A 25339-nucleotide genomic window follows, 5' to 3' on the forward strand; every position below is an offset into this window, starting at 1 on the left:
ATCGTTAACTCTTTAATTGAGCTATGAATTTCATTGTTGCTAGTAAAGCCATGCCATACACAAGTCATGTACCCAACATATTGGCTATCAGCTCAATCATCTTTAGAGCATAAGTCTCCACTTAAATCAAAGCATAAGAGTTACATACGCAAATCACACCATGAATGGCACAAGTGAATTAACTTAGAAACGGATTCAGAATTAATTCATCTTGGGTCCAGCCCAATGTATCATTCTACCAATGAATACATCTATGTCTCTACCCGTGGATTCAATTGCTCTAATAGCCAAGATTATCCATCTCCTCAATTGGAATTGTAGACGACATAATAATCCTTCTCACTATTGAATCAAATTCTCACTTTGATCCTTTTACGGGATTAGGGACTCGTTTAGATTATCTACTGAAGTAAGTTGTCTTTCTCACAATGTAAATGTTTCTACAATGCCATTTATCATCAGTTTGAACTTAAGCAATCAATGAGCTAATATTTGCTTGCGACAATTTCGCTATGCATGCAAAATATGAAAGACAGAACTACAAAAGACATAACAGTGGAATGTGAAATTTATTTATTAATCGTTCAAATACATAGAAAACAATTGCATGTTTACTACAATATGGACACATTTTCCAACAGTATATATGTATTTAAAGGTAAGTAAGATCATGAATGATCGATTGCTTAGTTCCCAAGTAAACTTACTTAATGGTTAAGTTTGATACTTGTTGAGCATGATTGTGTCCATAATGTTTGAATGTGTTAATGTGAGTGAGAACAATTTTTTGAACTTGATTTTTTAGTCTTACAATTCATGATTTCATTATGGTGTTGTTTTGGGCTAAAACAAATGAGTTTTGAGGAGATTTTTGGGTTCAAGCAAACTTGTATTGATACAAGGGGTCACCTGTATAAATACAAGTAAAACAATATGTCAACTGCTACAATAAAATAGACTTGTATCAGTAAAAGTCCCTACTTATATTGGTACAAGCCGGTCATAACAAGGTTCTTCCCATGTTTGAGTTGTTTTGACCATCAAGGATTCATACTCGACCCTGAATACTTCCAATCACCTAGAAACCAATTCTAAAGTATTCCAATATGACTTTAAATACTAATAAATGTTTTTCATTGTTTTTCTTTATTTTATAAAATGTTTTTTGAAAGCTACTTCTTTGACCTCAATGATGTATGTTGTTCGAGTTGTTTCGACAACGCAATGTAACGTCATGCATTTAGATTCGACGATCAGATTGGAATGAAAAGCATGTGTTAAAAAATAGAATGTCGATAATGACAATGTATCGCAAAGAAAAGAGAAAGAAAAAATAAAAAAACACACAGATTTTATGTGGAAACCCTTTCAAGAAAAAACCACAGGCAGATGAAAAGATAATTCACTAAGTTGAATTCGAATAATTACAAGAGGAGTAGACTATGCCTATTTATAGGCTTGTAAAACCATATTCTAATAGAAGAAGTGTAGTAAGATTAAAACACCTTAGTCTAATCAATATCAAATAGATGAAGTGTAATATAGTTTAAAAACCTTATTCTAAAATAAAGTAAAAGAAGTGTAATTTTATATGTATTTTACTTTTATTTTATTTTACCACTGTATTTTATTTTAATAAGGATTCGAGTCACTCAATTCTAACAACATGGTTTGGAATTAATTAATAATAGCACAATATATATTATATTAATATAAAAATAGATTAAAATACTAAATGAATACAATTATTTTCCATGGTATTATCATCACTAGTGTCGAGTTAATTTGTGACACCAACTCAAAAATAAAATTATTAATATCAACACATTATTAATATAGACAATTGATGGAGATAATAAAGTATGCATAATAAAATTAAAATGTATAAAAGTAATAAAACAAATTTTTGGTTAAGTGGTAAATTTAACGTTTTACTAATGGAATTAGCTTGGCTTCAAATCCTACCATATGCATATTTTTATTCTTTTTAAATAAAATACTAAAAGTATCATTGAATAATATAACTTATTTTAAATATGAATGAACATCTTAGTAATTTTCCTAACCAAGTTAGTGTCTAGTTGACTCGTGACACCAATTCAGTTAGAGAAATTACAAAAGTATTCTTCCGTATTTAGAATAAGTTATGTTATTAAATGGTACTTTAACTTTTATTCTTTTAAAAATAAAAACTTTGCTTATTGAGATACTTGAACCCATACCATTTGCATCAATAAATTTTAACTTTACCACTCAACCAAAATTTTATTTTACTATATTTTATACATTTTAATATTATTATGCATACTTTATTACCTCCGTCAATTGTATATCTATATTTATTTCTATTTAAACCCTAACTAAGTTACGGAAATGTCTTTCCGTATTTAGAATAAGTTATATTATTTGACGGTACTTTAGTCGTTTTATTCTTTTTAAAATCAATAAAATTGCTTATGATAAGATTTAAACTCATGTCAATTGCATCAATAAAACCTTAACTTTACCACTCAAACAAAATTTTATTTTAATATTTTTATACATTTTAATTTTATTGTGCACACTTTATTACCTCCATCATTTGTATACATTGATAATGTTGTTGATTGAGTTTGTGTTGTTGGTGTCACAAGCTAGCTTGACACAAACTCAAGATTGATTGCAACACCATGATAAATAATTCTAGTGCATTTTAGTATTCTTAATTTGATGTATTTATGTGTTTAAATTTCGTTTTACTCACAATTTAATAATTTTCTTTCATTTTAATATCATACATATTTTATGTATTATTATTAATTAGTTCCTAACTATAAGTTTCATTAATTGTTATATTTTATTGTTAAACACATCATTATGTTCTAAATACGTAATTTGCACACACATATGCATGTGATAGAATTTCTTATTGGTAAAGTTGTTGACTCAAGGGTATCAAAGTTAATCGACACCAACTAAATATTGATGACAATACAAAGATAAACAATTGTAGTGCATTTAATATTTATAATTTGATGTATTTACATGTTTAAATTTTTTTCCTCACAAATTAATCTATTTTTCATTTTAATATAGTACATCTGTTATTATAATTAATATTTAGTTTAAAACCATATGTTTCGTTGTTTATTATATGTTATTTTTAAACACACCTTTGTGTTCTAAATACAAGTCACCAACTTAGTCAAGGAAATTACTTAAATGCTCTTCAATAAGAAATTGAAGATTTGAATACTAGATTTTAACTCACAATGTGGGTGAACAGAAATATTTTATATGGAAAAATATATTTATAAAATGTATTAAAATTGATTATTAGTGGAGTGGTAAGTGTTTTTATATGAATTTATTGGTCTTGTGTTTGATTTCCAAGTAATGTTTTTCAGTTGTTTTATTTGAAAATTATATAAAAGTATGAAAAAGGTGAAAATACTCTTATAATAATATTAACAACACTTTAAAGTAAGGGTATTTTAATAATTTCATAACGAGTTAGTGTCGAACCACTTTATATATAGTATAGATAATGGTGTTTTTTCTTTTACTATTTTTATTTAATTGGGGTAGAGGATGTGGATGATTCAAATTGAACCCAAGCTATCATGTCTCACAAATTAATACTTTTCCCACTAGACCAAATGATTGTTGGCAAGATATTATAATTTGTAAACTTTCATCTTTACCATTTCAACCAAAATTATATTTTTTTCATAAATCTTTAAGAAATATATCGTGAGAATGTCATAATCTAGTGTTGATAGTAAGTCCCTTTTAGCCTATCAAGAAATTACCATATGACTTTTATTTATTTAATGTAATGTCATTTTTAGCAACTCATGACTTATTTTTAGCTGAGAGAAATTTTTGCTTATTTTGAAGGTCTTATATCTTACCATAGTTTTCACTCATCTTTCTATTGGTAACATGGAAATACGAAGAGAATTACATGGATTGAATATCAGTTTGTTTCAAAAGTTAGTAACGGTTTCCTTCCACTAATACTTCATGTGTTCTTGACTGGGTTGGGGCCAAGAATTGTTTCATCTGATGCAGGATTATAACATCTAACCCATCACCATAGAGTAATATACATGCATGATTAATGAAGCTTATGAACTTATCAATAGCGTTTCAGTGGAAGTTGGTTCACTGATCTCTTATACATGGTAGCGTTGCGTTGGGGGAAATTGCTGCAGGCAATTATTAGATCGGAGCCACATAATACAGGGGACCATGTACTACTGTTGACAAATACACATACATGTGGTTATACTGGCAAAACTCAGTCGATGTAATGTGTAAAAAGTCCCAGAACATAGTTGGAACGAGACGATATTCATGTATGCCATGCGCATGGCAATTTCATTCATAAGACATGTATGATGTATGCTAGTGTAGACCAACTAACCCTTAACATGAAAACAATTGCTTGGTAAATGCATGATACTTTCTGCTTTGTCTCATTTTTCTTTTTATATAAGTATAGAATGAATCATAAGATCTGAATTTCTGCAATATTCTCCCCTAACTTAACTAGCAGCCACTAACTACCAGAAGAGTGCTGGTTCCATAAGGCAACATCTTGCATCCTTCTAAATCAACAATGATGTCCCATGAAACTACAAGCAATATAAAGAACAGTAGAAATTAAAGTTCAGTACAAGTCTAGGGATTCTAGAACCCGACGGGCTTGGATGTGAAGAGCTGTCAGTCTCTGCTCTGGATCAAGAGTTGAACCGAACTGACTAGCGGCCCATATCAACGAAGCAGATTTTTCACCTAAAAGTCGCCTTACCTCTTCATGAATGGTTGCTATGGGAGACCTTTCCCTCCCATTTACATGCCCAATGAGTAGAAGCAAGAACTCTCCACATTTCAATCTGATCGGCAGAACAATCTTTCCTTTTCAGTAAAACTAAATTAATGAGACATGGTATTGCATTAATCGGACAAAAAAGAAAATCCAGAGATCATGTAATCTACATAAATAACCTAATTCATTTCCACTGGTTTATCGCATGGGATACAATAAAAGAAAAACAAACAAGAGCATCAGAAAAAGAGAACGAAGGCCTTGAAATAAATATCCTAACTACTATTTTCAAGTACCTAAGATTTTCATCCACTTGCTTGTCTCGTATGAGCTCAGCAACTTCCTCAATGCCATTACATGCTTCAAAATCCTGGGATGCAATAGCACAAACATTATGCAAATACAACGAACAAAAGAACAAATGAAAGACATCATTAACCAGAAACCAAGCAAAAACAGTCAGGGGATGCCTCATTTCGGCTACAAAGTTTAGAATAAAACCTCAGCTCAACTTCACGAAAGATGCATTCTTATGGTACTTACCTGAGTGTATCCAATCCTTGCTACAATATTTCTGTTTTATGACAAACTTGGTTTCCACGAAACTAAGTTTCTAGGAAGACCTATACAAGGGAAATGGCAGGAGACTGGTGTAAATCTAAGTAACTAATTATAACAGCCGTTGTGCATCATTCTTGCTTAAAGGAACAAACTTTCAAGAGGATTTTGACTAGCTGATAGGAGACCAATTTGCTTCCTATAAGCCTATAGTGTTAATCTTGTTGAATGCCTGGAAGTCACCAAGTCTTTCACTTGTTAAAAACTGAGAAGGCCTGGAGAGAACTTGAGATTATTTCTTCTTCATAAAAGAAACAAAACGAAGTGGATACCAAGTAAAGTTGGGCTATTTTTTTCTTCTCCTAGACAAAAGGAGAAGGCTGCAGAAGAACGCCTTCACTATTATTTACTAATACTGGTCGAGCTAACACTTGAAAACTTAACTTCTTTAAGGATTAAGACGGAAAAGAGGATTTACAAATGGCACAAACAAATTTAAAGAGTAATTGTCCAAGCTGAAACAGATATCAAGGTTATGCAACCATGATGATGCAGGAATATAGGTCCATAAGACAGTAGCATTAGAATACTGAGAGCTGTTAATAAAAGTTGGCAGCCAAAAAGAAAATTGAAATAAACCAACAGACTATAGTTTAAACAAAAGCATTAGTAAGTTTAGATATAACATTCCACAGCCAAAAAAGGATAAAATACCATTTGATTGGCTGACGAATCCAACAGTATCGAGATTAAAGCATCCAGACATGCACCTTGTTCAAGAACTCCTCGAGTTGACAAAACATTCATCAAAACCTGTATCATATCAAGCAGTCAAGGATTAAACTACACATTATACTATATAACTAAAGACCGAATACTTTGCACCATTCTTGAAACATTTTTGTCCACTCATATGAGCACTGAAGTGATATTACCAAATTCTGAGTACAATAAAAAGATATATCATGGTACTTAATAATTAATAATTCACACGACTAAACGGTTGGTTCATTTAGGCGTATGCTTCCCCCTACTCAAAGAGTTGAGGTCAACTTCTCCCTCTTCCACATAAAAAAAATTCGATAACAATAATCCACTACATTTATCTTACATTTGAAGAGTTTTATTAAGCATAGAAGATTCTAATTATATGTTTTTCTTTCCTTGAGTCAATAGTAACAACCTTTAAGTTTATTTTGTTTCAAAAGGCTTGTATTGTTTATTGAGGGACACAAACTTAAATTCAGTAGACTAGTCTATGCTCAAGTAAAAGCTAAAATTAAAACTTAGCATATATTTCTATTTGCAAAAAGATTGAATGCATGTATTAACTGTAAATTTTAACCACCACAAAATTCCAAATATATACATATATATTTATATAAACCTAATCAGCCAAAATATTCACTGCCTATTATAGACTATGACAAATTTATTCAAGACAACTATAATGAATGGAACTAGTAATTTAATAAATGTTTAGAAAAAATTTGAATCCATAAGCATATTATTGTAGGCAATGGATGAGGAAATGCTGCTGGTTGAAACCTGATCCAAAAAATAAAGTGGTTAAATGTCGGCAAATTGCAGCCGTAAAACAACACACTGAAGGGGCGTTTGGTTCATAAAATCCTACATTCCTGATGATAATAAAAAATGCCGGAATTACATTCCCTTAGTTTGGACTCCAAAGACTATCGAGCAGGTAATCTTACATTCTGAACAGAGCTAAAATTCAGTAATATAGGGGTAATCTCAATACATTCGTGGAGCATATATAAGTTTAATTTGCATGCTAACGACGGAAAAAATTGTTTCAACTTCTTTCCTTATATATGTTAAAAAAGAAGCAAATGCCATAACAAGGACAGGTTAATGTAATATATCCGATTAGTGCTAAGTAATCTTACATTTGGATAATTCCCTTACTAAAGGTAAGCTTCCATTCCTTGAACCAAACGCCCCTTATGGTTTTGGTTTAAGATAATTTGACATGCTCAAAACTACATTCTACAATGGTATGTAATGTTCACTTTTCAATCCTAGTTCACATTTCCCATCAACGAGAGATTTGTCAGTCATTCACGAAAGCAATCTAATTACCGGGATGGCTTTATGTTGATGGGCCAAACGAGTACTTTCAGGGTGAAGTAGACAGCAACCTTCCAAGACTCTAAGCGCAAGAGCAACTTCTGAATCCGTGGAAGGACTTTTAACCTTCATTGGCTCCACGCTGAATATGTGATCCAAGCTTCCCACCTTTTCATCCTCTGTTTCTTTAAATGAATGCTCAAACAACAGCGGAACCACTGCCATCAAGAGACTCATAATTCACACATAAAAAAATAAGAAAATAAAAACCGATAGATTCTTTAGAGAAAAATAAAAGATTTAAAGATCACGAACCTTGGAGGTCAGGGATGGACTGGGTTTGGGAAAAGAGAGTGATGGAGGAGTCAGACTGCGCTATGGATCGGAGGGATTTGAGGAGGAAACGAAGGCCACGGACTCGGAGGAAAGAGAACTCGGCGCGGACGTCGCACAAGCCAGTGCGGAGAGCGAGGGTGACTTCTCTGTAGATTCGTTGCTTGTTGAGAGAGTTAACAAGTTCTTCAACCGCACTCGTTGCAGCAGCCGCGGCAGCCTCTGATTCTGGGTCTCTTGGCGATGACGATGATGGAGAAGGAGGTTCGTTTGACTCTGTTCTCTTGCTCCATAATGGTTCTTTCAAATTCATCTGTGTTTTTTCTTTTTTTCAAAAAATAATGTTTTCTATTGAATTTGAAAATCTCTAAAACTTTCCTTCTGGTCCTGTTTGGTTTAGAGGAAAATTCGAGGAGGAAATTTTGAGGAGGAAAATAAATAATCTTTGTGTTCCCTTAAGAGTTAAGACGGAAAAATATATCTTGCACGTTCTCAGCCACAAAGGAAATAAAAATGATCAAAGAAAAAAAGAAAAAAAGGGAAATAAAACTATGTCGTTTAAGCTGATCGAAAACCTATACATAAAGTGGGTGAAAGTAGGTTAGAGAGCGTACGGGTGAGCATTCGATCGAATCGAATCGAATCGAAAATTTTCGAGTTAATCGAGTTTTTAAATTTTATTTTTTCATCTTAACTTTATTTGAAGTTTTCTCGAATCAAGTCGAGTGAGATGGAATTCGAATCGAATATATTTGTTCGAGTTAAATTTTAAAAAATAATTTTGGGTCTTTGTAACCACTGTCACCCATCGTAATAAAATTTGTCCACCTTAATTAAAATTTTTATTAACTTTCATCACCTCATAATTTATTTATTAATTTTTTATATATTGGTTAGCTTCTTTGTTTGCTTAGTTGTTTCAATTATCTTGATTCTTCTTACTATGTATTTTGGAATTAAAAATATATTAAATGTAAAAATATGATTTTTAATAAAAGTTATTTTAAAAATAAAATGTGAAATTGATACCAATATAAAATTTTAACACGAATATTTTATGACATAATTAATAATTCAATTTTAATATAAATATTCAATATGACTAAACAATTCAATAATATAAATAATATAAAATGTGAAATTTAATTCAATAATATAAATAGTAGATATAAATAAAATTATTACTATTTATGTTTAGTGATTTTTTTTTGGATAATTTTGATTTTTTATTTGAGAGTAAAGGGTGAGAAGTAAAAGTTTTGGGGGAAAATAAAAAGTTTTGGTGAATAAAAGTTTGGGGGAAAGTAAATAGGGGGAGTAAAATTTTGGAGGGAAAATATAAAAAAAAAATTGGAGGGGGGAGGGTTTGGGGTAGATGAGAGGTGGGATGGGAAGGGAATAAAAGTTTTAGGGGAAAAGTGGGAGGGAGTAAAAATTTTGGGGGAAAATAAAAGGTTTTGAGGGTTTTGGGGAGTAAAATTTTGAGAAAAAGTAAATGGGAGAGTAAAATTTTGGTGGGAAATGGATTTTGGGTAGATTGGGGAGTTGGGAGGGGAGGGGAGGGGAGTAAAAGTTTTGGGGGAAAAGTGGGAAGGAGTAAAAGTTTTGAGGGAAAAGTAAAAAGGTTTAGGAGTTTGGTGTAAAAATGTAAAATATTATAGTTTGATATTCGAATTATTTGAATTATTCGAGTTACTCGAATTCGAAAACTCAACTCGATTCGAACTCGAAATTTGAAAAAAAAATTCGAGTTGATTCGAATAACGCGATTAACTCGAATAACTCGATTCGTTTAACTCGAAATTCGAATTTTTTCAATTTTTTCGAGTCGAATCGAGTTTTGCTCGCCCCTAATAGAGTGATTCAAATTACTGCTATCAAATATTACCAAAAAAATAAATATAGTTATGTAAGTATCGTGCTACTTCAGCCAAAATCTAAATCTGAAAAATGGATTTGAATATTGTTAATGCAAAAATTAGATAAGACGGAGGTTGTGATGTTATCAGTCAGTTCACTCTATTTAAGATGAGGCACCAAATTAATTGTTTAAGGTGAGGCGACAAACTGATTGTTCTAGTGGTGAATCATGAAGGGAGTAAGCTCTCTCATGGAGAGTTATAGAGAAAGATGAAGAATAGATAAGCTTGGAAAAGAAGATCTTTTGTTGTTTCATTGTCTCCTTTTTATCTTAAGGCCTTGGTAATGATAGCCTACTATATTTAGGTTGTCATAAGGTTACAAGGGATATAGACTTGTAGGTCCCCTAATATATTTTATATATATAATATTTTATATGCATAACAATTGCCTTCCTGTTGAGGTAGAGGTTATAAAGTAACATTTTTCCAAGACAAAAGTATGAGCAAAGCCTCAGTGTTGTATGTTAGACACTATTTTATTAACGGTTTCAATTTCTCATACTAATAAAGGGGTTACCAATTTTGTACCGATGACCAGTTATATGACTGCTTACATATGAGTGAGGCATTGGTCGAGATACATTGCTTGCACAAATTAAATTAAAATATAAATATGGGCATATTTTTATTAAATAGGTGAAGGGTTGGCGAAGAGTGTCAATTATCAAATTACACATATTCGATACTATTGAAAGTGTATGAATATACTAATCGAGCAATATCCATTTTGGGGTGTCTACTTTGTAACTTTACAAAATTAAGTTAAGTACCTTAAAAGAGTCTAGAAGTAGTTCTATTAAACATAGCGAGCAATTTCCTCTTGGGGTGCCTGCTTTATAACTTTGTTGAATTTATTTAAGTGCCTGAAGAGACTAGAAGTAGTTCTTCTTTTAAACTTAGCAAGTAGTCTCCTCTTGAGGTGTTTGCTTTGTAACTTTGCAAAATAAAGCTAAGTGCCTTATGAGGCTATAAGTGGTTCTTCTATTAAACTTAGTGAGAAGTCTCCTCTCGGGGTGTCTGCTTTATAACTTTGCAAAATAACATGCTATAATTTGATACGTCAAATTAGGCTCCCCTCAACACTCAATGAGCTTATTCTCAAGCAATTTACGAGTCATTTACATACTTTTGTTGACTTTTAATATTTATCATTAATAATAATCTTTTTTTAGTTTTACCCCTTTTGAGACCAAAATTGGCAAAATTGTGTCACGAGAAACCTAATGATGCGTTTGAGTTAGTGTAGGAAGACGACAATGGCCCAACCTTGAGGAAACAACATTCAACGTGGGTGTTGTGATATTGATGTTATGGATTTCATGAAGTCGAGTCCCTTTGCCTTGAGGGTACAAGACTTCTTAACTTTAGTTGCGTTCACTTTCCAAAGCATAAAAATCTTAACTTTAGTTGTGTTTCCACCTCCATTATTGTTTCCATCATCTTCTTCAAAGCATCCATCAAGAAATTCCTAAGCTTCCTCTAACCTTGCTTTTGCCTTTATTTTAATGAACTATTTGTGCATGTGTTTGACTATTATTTGCATGATGATAATGAATGGTAACTAAATCTATGGTGGTTGGTTGACGAAAATGTCGCTTGACTAGTTTTGGGTACAAAGACTAAATTGTAAAAATTTGACTAAATTGAATAAAGTTCAAAACTTAGAATTGACGACTCTAGGTTTAGGTAGGTGATGTTGGATCTGTTGCCTTAAGTGTAGTATATTCATTTGTAAACTTGTAATTTTTTCGAATAGGTTGGTTAATAAAATAAATTATGTAAGGGTTTCATCACAATGAGTCATAAAAGTGCCACCCCAAACGTAATTTTCTTCATCGTCTTCACCATTCTTCGCCACCACCACTTTAAAACCCATGTTTCTTTAGTTTTTCTTTAGTTATTAGTCTTTAGTCTTCCGTTCTTATCTATTTGCTTGCCATTCTCGGATCGAAACAACCCCTTATTAAGTGCTTCAACCCTCTTCGGCAAAGATACCAACAACGGTCGACGTGGAATCACAGTAATGCTGACGCGACAACAGCAACAAATACCTAGTAATATAATGATCTTCTCTAAATTTAAATGTATATTTCCATTGATTTTTTATTTTAATAAATAGATTAGCAAACTTATTTGCATCAATATTATTGGGTTTATTGGCTGTTGAAATTGGAATATAGTTAAGCATGCCTCCTCGCAAACAACCCATGTCTCGGTGAATCAAGGAACGTGATATTCCCAATGAACTAAGGAGATGATTTGTCTCCACCGATGCCATTACCCGAGCTAGCAATTTTGTGGATATACCACTGATTCCAGAACGTGGCTTCGATTTTGCCACGCAAAATTTTCACGATCCTATAATTACAAGGGTTGATCGCTTACAATGGAACACATTTTGCCGACATACTCAGAAACCAACCGTTATATTGATTGTATAGGAATTCTATGTGATTTTTCTGAAACCACGGGACAATAAAGCCTCTATGAGAGGCATGTACGTAGATGCCTCTCTTGTTGCAGTCGAGGGATTTTTTATATTGATTTTATATTATCTATGAAAACCATGAGGAATTAATCCCTCTATGTGGGATTAACGAGTGAAGGTATGATCTATTGACTATTTTGTAGGGTTACTCAACGGATCAACTATTTGGGAAAGGAAGAACGTGAAACAAACCTTAGGCATGACAACCCCGGGAAGTCATCAAGGTGGGAATTAACCTAAAATTAGTATGATCTATTCCTGAACACCTTTACCCCAAGCCAGTCTAGACTATGAGGTTGGAAGATAAGTAGTCCTTGCTGACTCGTTATGTTAGTGGAAGATTTGAAGATCCTACTAGGGTAGCGACTAGTTAATTGACAACGAACCCAAAACGATAGTTGATGGGGATTACCGAAGTGAGCTAATCACCCATAATCAAGATTTGATTCATTCTCCTTTTCTGTCTTTTGAAGTTTATTTCTTTTATGATACTTTTTTATTATTATAAAAACCTTAAAAATCATATATTTAATGTTTTCGTACTATAACTAATTTAAAGTACTAATTAGATCTTTTAGCATTTAGGTTAGGATTGATCTGGCACTCACCTCCCTTGGGTATGATCCTCTACTCACCTACTTCGTTGTAAAACTATATTACAACTTGACCCGTATACTTGCGAATACCGCCTCGTATTTCTATATTTTATTGCAGTATTCACACTCTTGACATTAGTTTGTCTGGAGGCGGTTAGAGGCTGAGAGGGTATCCGAATGTCTAGGAAGAGACGAAAAGGGTGACTTAGGTGGTAATCCTCAGTGAAGATGAGACCAATAGGGTATTCTTAGCTAAAGGTGATAAATAACTCAATCAAGGGTAATTAGCGACTTAATTGATAATTAGTGATTTAATTGAAAATAGGCTGGGAACTCGCATCGTTGACACTGGGAATAGGAAATTCCATTAAGTTATTTTAGACTCCTTAATTCAATTAGGTTATTTTAATTTAATTAGTTTAATTCATATTTTAATTTTATATTCACACTACTAATTTTTAAATCGATTAGATTAGTAATTATTTTCGATAATTAATTTAATAATAAATTTCTCCAATCCAAAATCCCTTGGGTATGATCCTTAGAATACTTATCAGTGTTCTGTTGTAACACAAAACTATATTACAATTTAATATGTTTGCTTGCAGATACACACTTAATTTCTATATATATATATATATATATATATTTTTTTTATTTGCACGATTTAACTCTAAATGTTTGCACGTTTGGAGCCGGTTGTAACACCCCAAACCCGGTCTAAAAGTTATGATCGAATCTGGCGATGTCAAATTGTAACACCCCTTACCCGTATTCGACGCCAGAATAGGGTACGAGGCATTACTAAAAGACATACATTTGCTTACGTATTAAACCGAGTTGTAAAATTTCATCCAAATTAAAACTTTTAAATTATTAACGTGATTTTATAATTCTTTACAACATATCCTCGAAATATTATATTCATAACAAATAGGGCCTACGAGACCCGATATTTACTCATGTAATTCAAAGCTTCATTTCCATTTCATTTAATTCACAATTTCTCATGTTCACAATCCAAATCAATTTCTCAATCCAATATATATATTTCAATCATCTAAGAATATAATTCAAGTTACACGAACTTACCAAACTAAATTGTAGAAATACCAAAATTCGGGACATTTTGGTAGTTTTCTATTTTCCTCAATTTCCATCCAATCTTGATATAAATTAATATTTCATTCAATTTATTAATTTAAATAATAAAACAATTCATTTCATGCAATTTGGTCACTTTTTGACATTTTTATAAATTTACCCTTAAAATATTACTTTTATTCAATTTAGTCCCTGAACTTAAAACATGAAAATTAGCCATTTTAATGAAAACTCATGCTAGTTGAATAATCATATATTTTCCTCCTCCTCCTTCTTCTCTCCATTCCACATCCTTAATGTATATGACATGCTTATATGTAACATTATCTATAATTTCACTATTTATTTATTTGTTCATTCAAAGCTGTCCACTTGAGCCATTGTCACAAAATTATTTATATCTTGAGATATGTAACTCCAAATTGAGATCCGTAAATTTTATATAAAATTAGACTCACATATATTTTTACTATAAAATTTTAAGAATTTTGGTTTAGCCAATAAGTACAATTTATTCTTTAAAGTCATCCTTGTCCTGCTATCTGACAATTTCGACCCTTCTTCACTAAAAATTAATTATCTCCTGGTACAGGATTTAGATAATGTTCTGGTTTGTTTTTCTTGAAAATAGACTCATTCAGGATTTTAAACATATAAATTTAAGCCCATAATTATTTTTCTCCAATTTTTTATAATTTTCCAAAGTCAGAACAGGGGAACCCAAATTTATTCTGACCTTGTCTCACATAATTTATTATATCTCATGATTTACAATTTCATTACTTACACCGTTTATTCTATGAGAAACTAGAGTTAATAAGATTTAATTCCATAATTTATTCATACTCTAATTTGATTCCCACAATTTATTGATAATTTTTCAAAATTAGACTATTGTCATTGTCCATAACTGTTTTAGTGCAAAATGTTTATTACTAAATTTATAACACCCTTATTCCTTTCTCTATAATATTTCCCATCACTTTCTCTTATTTGTCTTCACTAATATATCAAAAACATAAGACCTTATATAAGAAAACTCTACTATAACATCATTTCCATACTTTTTCAATAATATCACACTTAAAAATATGTTGAAATCTTAATGTTCTTACCTTGTCCGATTGGTTTCAACCTTTAACTTGATTTTCTCTCTCCTCCAGCTTCTATTACTTGAATCTAACTTGATATTCTATCTCCCCATAGTCTTCTTGTTATCTTTCTCTCTTGATGGCTATGGAAATTCTTTTGATTTCTAAGTGAAAGTGGTGAATTTTTGGTGAAAGGACCAAATTGTAAAGAAAAGAATGTTTCTTTCTTTCTTTTCTCTTCATTCGTTGGATGCATGCGAAGAAGATGAAGATTCTTCATCTTTCCTTCCATATATATACTAAATAGAATAATACTAAAATAATAAAATATCATTTAAAATCAAATTAAAATATTAATAAACTAATATTTATTTAATTAAATAATCTAAAATATCACCAACATCATCATTACCTTCTAGATTTCTCTCTCTTCTAATTGACCATTTTACCCTTCATAATCTTTAAAAGTTCCATCCTTGAGTCATCAACTAATTTGATAAAATTGTGATTTAGTCCCTCAAAATTCTTCACCTTTTCAATTTGGTCCTAATTCATCCATTTTCCTTAGTTTCTAGATTATTCTACCCTTAAAATATTTACACTATTGGTCCTTTAACTTTTTCATATTTACACTTTAACCCCTCAAATTTTGAGTATTTACTCTTGGGCAACACGACTTTTCTCACTTTTGCAATTTAATCCTTTCTTGAATTAATATGTCATAATATAATTCCCAATGTTGCCATAACTCAAAATTTCCCTTTTTGTCACTTTATTTCCTTATTTTACTATCAGGGATACCTACTTTCTTACTGTAGTAATTTTCGGGGTATTACAGTAGTAATTTTCGGGATATTATACCGGTCAACAAGTCAAATCAAATTGTTCGAAGCTCCACTATCCTATCATTGAATTTGTAGCTTTTGGATCACTTTGGGTTTTTGAATTGTGGCATGTATATAGGGATTAAATGTTAAGAAAGTGGTCATTATCTTGATCATTTGGTATGTTGGATATTTTTGGCAAATATTGAGTTGTTGAAAGGTTGGTATGTACCGAATGGTGCATGAATTAGGTAAGGTTTGATGTGGATCAGTTGATGGTTTTAAACTTGAATAAGTCATTAGATATGCTAAAAGTTGAGTTTTGAAGAAATGTTAAGTTAAATGAATAGATGTGTATATATGCTTAAGTGCTTCAAATGGAAATGAAATGGCATGATTCAATATGACTTGACTTAGGTAAAAATTGATAATTGAATGATTTTATTTGGACTGGTATTTGGTGGAATGTATGGAATTGAATAATTAGTAATATATTGAACCTAGGTTGAAATTGTTGAATGTAAATAGTTAAATGACTTGGTTTGACATGAAATGTTATGTGTTTCGGTATGTTTTGATTCAATTGAGTTTGGTATTTGGTGTAAAAACTGGTTTGTTTGTTTGGAAACATGAAATAGGTACCAAATTACCCAAAATTTCCCAAATACAGGGTCCTCGTCCCGATGAGCATATTTTCTCATCACAACATCGACCGATAGTAAGTGACGTCGCGACGTCGTAGTGTGACATACTATTTTGGCGATCTCTTGACATGGAATTGATGACGTTATGACATCATCCCTGAACTTTTAAAACCTTACAATTTGGCCCTATTTTGTGCTTGGGTTAATATAAGAGCTTTCGTAAGCTCAATTAAGACTTGAATTTGATTATTTATCATGAATTGAATGTATTTGGTATTAGATTACAAGTGTAAAAGATTAATTACTTTAAATTTGATTGTAATTGCTGATTTACTGTAATTTAATGTCAAATTAAGCTCCCTAATACGCTTAAAGAGCCTGTTTCTGAGTAATTTATATGTCTCTTTCATGCTTTTACGTAGTTTTAGTTCTTTCCACAAAAAAGTGATTAGTGTGTATTTTATGCTATTTTGAGACCTAATATGACTAATTGGCATCTGGAGCATCTAGCGAGGCTGGTAGATGATGTAGGGAGCCCATGGTGGCCCAAATGGAGCGAGAACATCATCGAAGGGGGTATCACAATATCGAAGCCTTGAAGTCCTGATATCCCTGACCGTGTTGAAATAAGGAAGCTCGAGCCACCAATAGTGGTATCATGATAGCGAGCGATAGGGTATTACGATACCCAAGACTCCCAAGGACCCCCATTTCAATACTGGAGTTGTTATCGCGATACCAGGTTCTAGGTATCGCGATATCACTATTGAGGGAGAGAAAATCGACCATAGGGGCAGTCCTTGTCCAACATGTCCCCCAACTAAAATTAGACATTTAGGGGCAATTTGGTTAATATTTTTGTATATGAACTCAATTGAAACAGGCCAAATTGGCTGAAGCAAATTACACACTTCATATTTTTAGGTTTTTAGGATTACTTTGTTTATCTCATAGGGTTTTGTTTTCTTTTCCATAGTCTAGGGTTTCATTTCTTTCTTATTTTTATAGTGTTTCTTACTTTCTCAACACTCTGCCCAAATGATAACTCTTGAAAAGAGTTATATTTCATGCTTTTAGACTTAATTAATTGCCTATACTTAAGTTATTTTAGCTACATTTTAGGATATTGCATTATTATTTTTAAATCATTGCATTAAAGAGCTTGGATTGTGCTTAAGTGCTATTACATGTTGCTTTGAATTGCCTGTTGGAAGGACTTGTTTGGTGGTTGATTGGCAGGTGCAAAGTGTAGGAGAAAGAGTAGAGGGTTGAAGGTTTGACGTGACAAATTTCAGGCAGTTTGCCAACACAAATGCTATGGCAATACTTGGAAGATGCCTAGCCAGCACTTAATGCATACCATTCTCGGTCCCAGCAGTACTTGTACCAAAAAATCACCTGAAAAAGAGAGAAATGATTATGGGTTGATGGACCTACCCTAGAAGGTCAAACTTATAAAAGCCAAAAGGGGGACCTTAGAAAGTGGATTTTTTTTAATAGAAGAAAAAGAGGACCAGATTTTGATAGGAAATGAGGGAAGGACCAAGAAGATGACTGCATCATCTTTGGCAATTTCAAGACATTGTGTTACCGGTGTTGAGAGCTAAATAGGCAAAAACCAACATCTCGAAATTTCTTCTTTGATTCTTATCGCATTTCCTTTAGATCTTAATTGTAAAATATAATGTTGATTACTGCATTAAACTTGTACTCGATTTACCCAGCTATGAGCTAAATCTCTTAGGCTTGGGATTACTTGGCTGAACCCTTTAATTTCCATTAATGCTCACAATTTAAGTTGGAATTATTCTATTTTTTTATTCAATGGTATTTCATGCTTATTACAGGTTGTGTATTGACGAATATGTAGCAAGTTATTAAGATAACTTAATGTCGATAGGGTTAGGTTATTTGGATAGACATTGGATAATATGAGTGAATGAAAAATTATTTATTCGTCGCAACCTTTAGACATAGAACCTTGCCTCATTCAAAAGAGAATAGACAATATAAGTGGTAGTCAAACTTAAGTATATAAACATATAGTACCTTAGGGAAGGTAGCCCAAGGTTTTCTCTCAAGAAAAGCATACTACTGTAGAAACCTATCGAGCAGTAGAATATTCAAGACTTTGTTGTGGCCTTAATAGTTAGAGAAGGTAGATGCATCAACAATCCCAGCCATCCTAATCAACATTGCAATTACTTAGCCTTCTTTGTTATAGTTACTTGGTCGTGACATTCTTGTTTCGTTTACTTGTTTTGTGATCCACATTTTATAGATCATTATTCTCTCATTTTGCCACTACATTCTCACTATTATTATTTTTTAGCATTAATCCAACCTAACTATAATAACTCGACCAAATTATACCATTCTAATCCCCGGGGATTGATAATTGGTGAAATTTGGTTTTGTTATTTTCTTCTGTTTTCTTAGTTTTAACTAACTTTGTTGTATTTAATTACTGCATGGTTGCCATCAGTGCATGACTAAAAGCATTCCTGTTAACAAAGAGTATCCTTTTGACCCAGAGATTGAAAGAAATTTGTAAGGAGAATAAGGGAATTACGTAATATAGCTAGGGAAAGGAATGATCCTGGTTTGAATGATGCATTGGATCCAAATGGTTGGGATGTTGATATTTGTATTCATTATGTGATAGATGATCGAGACAGCCTAATTTGGGAACATGTTGTTCCACTTTTGGATGATTTGAATCCAAGGGTAGTAAGACCACACATACAAGCTCAACAATTAAAGCTGAAACCAGTAATGTTTCAAATGTTGCAAAACGTAGGGCAGTTCGGGGGATTGCCCACTGAAGATCCAAGACTATATTTAAGACTTTTTCTAGAGGTCTGTGACTCATTTAGACAACAGGGTGTTCCTGAAGATGCCTTGTGGCTTAAATTGTTCTCATACTCTTTGAGAGATCATGCAAGAGCGTGGCTTAATGCTTTGTTGTCAAGAATAGTGGCATCATGGAATAACTTGTGCCAGAAATTTTTTCTACGGTATAATCTGCTAAACATGAATGCCAAGCTTAGAAATGACATCATATCTTTTCGGCAATCAGAGAGTGAAACACTTTATGAAGTCTAGGAAAGATATAAAAAATTACTTAAAATATGCCCTATCCATGGTTTTCAACACTAGACTCAAATGGAGATGTTTTATAATGGGTTGAATGCACATAAAAGGATGCTAGTCGGTGCCTCTGCAAATGGTACTTTGTTGGATAAATAGTATAATGAAGCATATGAGATTTTAGAATGGATTGCCAACAATGATTATCAATATCCTACCGTGCTAGTTAGAACTGGTAGGAGAGATGCTGGCACCATTGAACTTGATGCAATCACTCCATTGACAGCCTATGTATCTTCTTTAGCTAATATGATCAGAATAGTTGTAGTGTGTAAATGTGGAACGCAAATGTGCAAGTGTACACGTCGATTCAAGTAATATAATGATGAGTGAGCATCGTCTCTATAGGGATCGCAAATTGATTAGAATTGGTAAGTATTACTGTAGATTTAACTAATGAATCTGCGCAAAAGAAACAAAGTATAAATTGGCAATTGGAATTGACGTATGAACTAATAATATCAATTACAACTGATAAATGAAAAAACAATCTAAATGTCGTGGCCATTCATAAAGAACAAGTAGAGAGTATTTCTACTATTGAATGATAAAGGTTGGAATTACTCAAGGAAATATTTTCATAACATAATAATACCATGGAAAAATTTTAACTAAACTACTGCCCAGAGAATTACTACTGTAGTATACTTCTTTCGAGAGTTAGAATTTAGTTATTATTCGGAGTCTGTATATGTCTACAAGACTCACAAATGATAACCACACTAACATTATTCACCTATACAAATTGCACCTTTTATGCCTAGAGTGCTGTGGATATTCTTTCGAGTACTCGCCTACATCAATCGATTAATAATCTGATGTATTTAATCCTTTCAAATTCAAATCCATGTAAGAGCATAACACACAGTCAACTATGTCTAGAGCTTGCATGCATGCATTCCAAATAAACAAGAATAGAATAAAACAGTGACTTTAATTAAAATCATATCATGGGCATTATAGATAATTCAAAATTCACCCAAATAATTCCAACCCAAAGAAAATTAGCTCATAGGTTGGGCAATGAAATACAAAATTACATCATTCATCAATATTCTTTAAGTTTACGAATCACAGAAATTAAAACCAAGAAAAATAAAACAAAGGCAGAACTACAGGAAGTTCTCGCTACACTCCAGCTTCTTCTCAAGATTGTACACAAAACCTAGGGCAAATTTTTCTTCCCCTCTTCGCGTCTGTGATCTACTCTTTTTAGTTTCTACCCTCTTCTTCTTTTCTAAATTTTGACATAGTTTTCCCATAGGATTCTGTTTCAGAGAGAGAAACTACCATCTGTCTTTTCTTTTCTCTTCACAAATTGTGTGTCCTTTTTCTCTTCTCTTTCCTCCTTTTATAAGGTAGATCCATCCCTCTCAACACACATGTTTTTCACCTCTTTTTCAGGGTGATTTATCTGGTACAAGTACAACTGGCTGAGAGTGACATGGATTGAGTGTTGCGTCATATTCCTGGAATTGCTATGGTATTTCTGTTGGCAATCTATCCCACTATTTGTCATGGAAATGTTTCACTTCCTTTGTTCTCTTTTCGTCTTCCTCTTTCCTTCTTCTTGCCTCTTTCATCCTATTTGCACCTACTATCAAAGACAACCAAACCTCTTTTCTAGCAATTAAAAGTAACATAAATTTACAATTAAAACACAATCCAAGCTTTAGTATGTAATGCTCTAGTAATAAGTCTAAAATGCAAACATATTTTCTTAATTACAAGAAAATAATTCAGTTTAAAGGCCTGAAATATAACTTTTTTCAAGAGTTGTCACACCCCTAAACCTGAATTTTTACTTGTCTTCAAGCAAATATGTATGAGTATGCATGAATGCAGATATACATGAGTTTGCCATAACACTTCACTTACATAATATACTGCTAAACTATCAGAAGTATATTTTATATCTCCATTCTCAACAATCTTCTATCTCAAAAAATTGGTTTAAATTTTATTAGTTTGTGTAGCATGCGAAGTGTAGAAAATGTTACCTAAAAATAAAATTTCCTAAATATTTATGCAATTCTTACTATAGCAAGTACCCCTTAATGTACTTAGTTTATCTTTCAACTAAAACTCAGTATCTCTACTCATAAGTAGTTTGTTATTGTATACTTTAATTATTTATTTTTCTAGGGAATTCATCTTGTCACATGATTTCTTTACTTGACAATCTCAATGGAGCATACACTAGATTGCCAAGTTTTACATCACACCACAATTTGAATAGAAGTCACTCATGAAGCTACGGCTTTTGACTAAAAAGATAGATGGAGCAAATAACTACCCTCTTAGCTACTCAGCCTACTACTACAATGGAGTGCCCCTAAACTATTTTCTCTTTTTTTTACTCACTCTTATTTGATTTTTCTTTTTTGATCAATAATACAGCGGAGCAAATAGAGTATTAGTGACCTACTCAACAATTTCAAACATTGGAGTGCCCCATAACGTCTTTTTAATTTACCCTCAACTTTGCCGTGGTATTTATTATTACACAATGCTAATTTACTGATCTTAGGCTCAAGAATTTCTAAGTATATTAAAAGAAACCTACTATAGACTAATTGCAATTATAATTAGGGCGTTCTACTTTTAGGGATCAAATTTCAAACAACTATCCTAAGCTAAACATACCCAATCATCTGTCACAATTTTCTAAATTTTTCGAAAAGTTATTATCCTCATTGAACATCATAGACAAAAAATACTTAGCAAAGTATGGAAATTATTTAGCAATTGTATGTCATGGAAAAATGAATGACAAGACAACAAATATTAACATACATATCTAATGCAACCTATATGATGAACACACACCCCTAGACCTAAGGGATGCATTGTTCTCAATGCAAAACAATTTTTTTTTGAAAAATGTCAGAAAACAAAACACATATATACCAATATGGAAATGCAATGACAGAAAAAAATGAATGCATGAATTAGAAATAAAAGCTTGGACATAATATTTGTTACTCTTAATTAGGTTTGGTAAACTTCTTGGCTGCACATTTGTAATGCGACTGCCTCTCTATTTCGCCACTATCACCTGAGACTACTTTTCCAGTAGTTGTCTTGCAATGCTTCCTTTTAAGCTGATTAATAGGCACATCTTCCTTATCATCAGAATTTGATTTCATGATTTCATCAATTAGTTGATGAACTACACATTTTAGTGCAATTATAAGTGCTTTAGATCTCAGTGTGGTGGTAGTGGTAGTGTCTGTAGGTGCAGTAGCTTGTGTTACACCATCATCTTCCTTATTAGATTCAACATGGACAAATTTGATTTTCATTTCTTCTCCTTCTTGTTCGGTGGTCTGCTTCTCCGCAGTAGGTTCTTCACCCTCGTCATCATCCTCTGCAGGCTTTGGCAACAACGCCTTAGGAAAAATAAGGAATGCTGGCATTGGATGAGTAAAGTTCTTTTGAAGGGAATTTTTAATAGCGTTGTCCCTTCGTCTAACATATCCCCAAAATATGGCCATTTCCTCTTGAGCCTTGCCGAGATAAATGGCCATCATCTATTGTTGCTTTTCTAGTTTCTAAAATTATTGTTGTAAGACCTGTAGAGTCTCGATCACCTTCTGCTCAAATGCATTCGTAGAGGCTGATGGAGCTGCATCATTGGGCCTAGGAGGATAAGATGTCGGGGAAGGATTCAGATGCCGTGGCAGTTCCTCGTCAAAAAACTTCAGAGCAATGTGCTTAGTGATAAAACCTTTGTCTGGGGTTTTGTCTGCATTAACTTGAAGAAAAACTTTGACCTTCTTACAGAGTGCAGTTATAAATGATGAAAAGTTCAACGTACTGATGTTTTTCTAAGCACAAGGTTGGACCTCTCGAAAGATAATGTTCCCAACATTTATCCCTCGTCCCACCATAATTGAAAGGGGTAGCAGTAGACGATCCATTGAGATTGTGGAATTGTGGATGGACGGAATGAGACAATTTTTAAGGAAATGATACCAAACCTTAGAGTGGGGCTTCAAAGTTTCCCTGTCAATGGTGTAACAATCATTCCTTGAGACCATCCATTTTGTGCCTGATAGTACTAGAAAGAACAAACATTTTCTCCCTACTTATTGGTTAATTTGTCCATATTTAATTATCTTTAGCACATATTTTAGCATTTTTAGTTTAGTAATTTACATTTTATAACTCAGTCGATCTTAACTTAGTTATCCTTAATTTTGTCATGTTTTGGTACTGATGTCGCTGATGAGTATTTTCAGATTGCGCCTAGAATTGTCACCACACCTGACAACTGTCTGGATAGGAACAAAAATGCGTGAGCTATCTAGTTTGGTACAACTAACTTGTATGTATAGAGGCAACATGATTCTGATGAAAGGACACCTAAGCTATTTGGGAAAAAAATAAAAATATTCACATAAAAATAAAAAAATGGAGCTTTTGAATTATCATCCTCTTCAACCTATCTTTGAAGCTTTCGGCTATGGCGGCTTAAGTCTCCTATGGGTGAACCAACGTGAAAGGGCTGCAAACCAGCTTCTGACGAGGAGCCTTGATTGTGACAGAAAAGGGAATAGAGAGGTTCAAGTCGAGTTGTCTAGGAATAGTATTCTCCACTTGTTTCTTCTATTTCTCTTTTCTAAACGCTGGTGATTACTTCCTATTTCATGTTAGTACGGAAGTACACATGATTTCTGGGTTAAATGTTATTTTATTCAATCTTGCTTCTACTGTTTAATCTTTGGGTTTGAATTTTTTTTAGCACGGAAGTGTTATTGCAATCACTGACACTAGAAGGTGCAGTGATAGTTCAAGCTAACAAGCATGACAACGGAAGTTGCTTAAGGATTAGAGGAATTTAATCCACTTGTTCTTAATAGTGTTCCATTGCCAGCATCGGAAGGTGGGGTTAATGTGCATGTTTAAGTCTTAGATTAAATATAGAAGTTAAGCTTGATAAGATGTTCATTGCAATTTAATGCATCAACAATTACTTATCCTTTTATACCTTGTGAGCACTTAGCATTCTATTGGATATTCACGTTGGGGATCCTGGTTTATCATTATAATAATTTATCTTGTTGTTTTCAAATTATTGCTTCGACATCTACTCTCACAATTTATCTCATTTCCATCCATTTATTGCACTAACATTAATAAACAAAAGACAACAAGTCTCGTCGGATCGATATCCAATAGACTCATATCTGTCTACTATGCTTGTATCAACAGTGTACACTTGCACATTATTGCTGTGACATTAAATAGTCGATCAGTCCCTTCAACACAGACATCAATAAGCATGTGATTTAAATTTTCTACCGTCATTGTCTTGTCAAAATCAGTGTGTTCATCAGGACCATCAGACGACCCGTATGATGTATTTATCGAGTCAACATCAAATAGTACTGAAGCACCCTGCACATATATAAATGCATTTTAGTGGAGGTAAGTTGATCGTAGAAATCTTTCACTACTTGAGGGAAAACATTGTTAGGATGGAGACAAAAAAACTGCCATCCATGTTGCTCTACGACTGAGAAAATGGATTTAATATAGCCAATAAAATGGGAATCTTGAAAAAGGAATCCTTTTTCCATGCACAACGGGCATTTAGAGATGTTTTGGTGGTATTTGGTCTCCATTGTCTTACTAACGAATGTACGTGATTGGGTAGCAGAAGAAGTAGATGGTGCTTGATGAGCCACTGCACAAAAGATGATGACTGTAAGAGTGAAAA

General features: G+C 32.8%; 1 protein-coding gene across 2 annotated transcripts; it reads right to left on the reverse strand.

Annotated features, from left to right (window-relative positions):
* Positions 1-4429: 4429 nt before the first annotated feature.
* LOC105791220 (uncharacterized) lies at positions 4430-8272 on the reverse strand. 2 transcript variants are annotated; one of them, XM_012619186.2, is made up of 5 exons: positions 7778-8271; positions 7475-7680; positions 6086-6184; positions 5110-5183; positions 4430-4880 (listed from the first exon to the last, which is right to left on the reverse strand). In XM_012619186.2, the coding sequence occupies exons 1-5, from the start codon at positions 8106-8108 to the stop codon at positions 4655-4657; spliced, it is 936 nt and encodes a 311-aa protein (XP_012474640.1). In that variant the 5' UTR covers positions 8109-8271; the 3' UTR covers positions 4430-4654. The 2 variants fall into 2 exon arrangements, with proteins under 2 accessions (XP_012474640.1, XP_012474641.1); XM_012619187.2 differs by having other exon boundaries at positions 4549-4902; positions 7778-8272.
* Between the last annotated feature and the right edge of the window lie 17067 nt (positions 8273-25339).

Source organism: Gossypium raimondii, chromosome 8 (assembly GCF_025698545.1).
Source record: "Gossypium raimondii isolate GPD5lz chromosome 8, ASM2569854v1, whole genome shotgun sequence".
NCBI lineage: Eukaryota > Viridiplantae > Streptophyta > Magnoliopsida > Malvales > Malvaceae > Gossypium > Gossypium raimondii.

Bases quoted from the DNA above. Each gene is read 5' to 3' on its own strand.
- LOC105791220 (XM_012619186.2), bottom strand. From the start codon at position 8,108: ATGAATTTGAAAGAACCATTATGGAGCAAGAGAACAGAGTCAAACGAA. The intron at 5,184-6,085 runs GTATTTTATCCT...ATTGCATCCCAG, and splicing joins ATTCGTCAGCCAATCAAATG to GATTTTGAAGCATGTAATGG. The intron at 4,881-5,109 runs GTACTTGAAAAT...TCTGCCGATCAG, and splicing joins CAAGTGGATGAAAATCTTAG to ATTGAAATGTGGAGAGTTCT.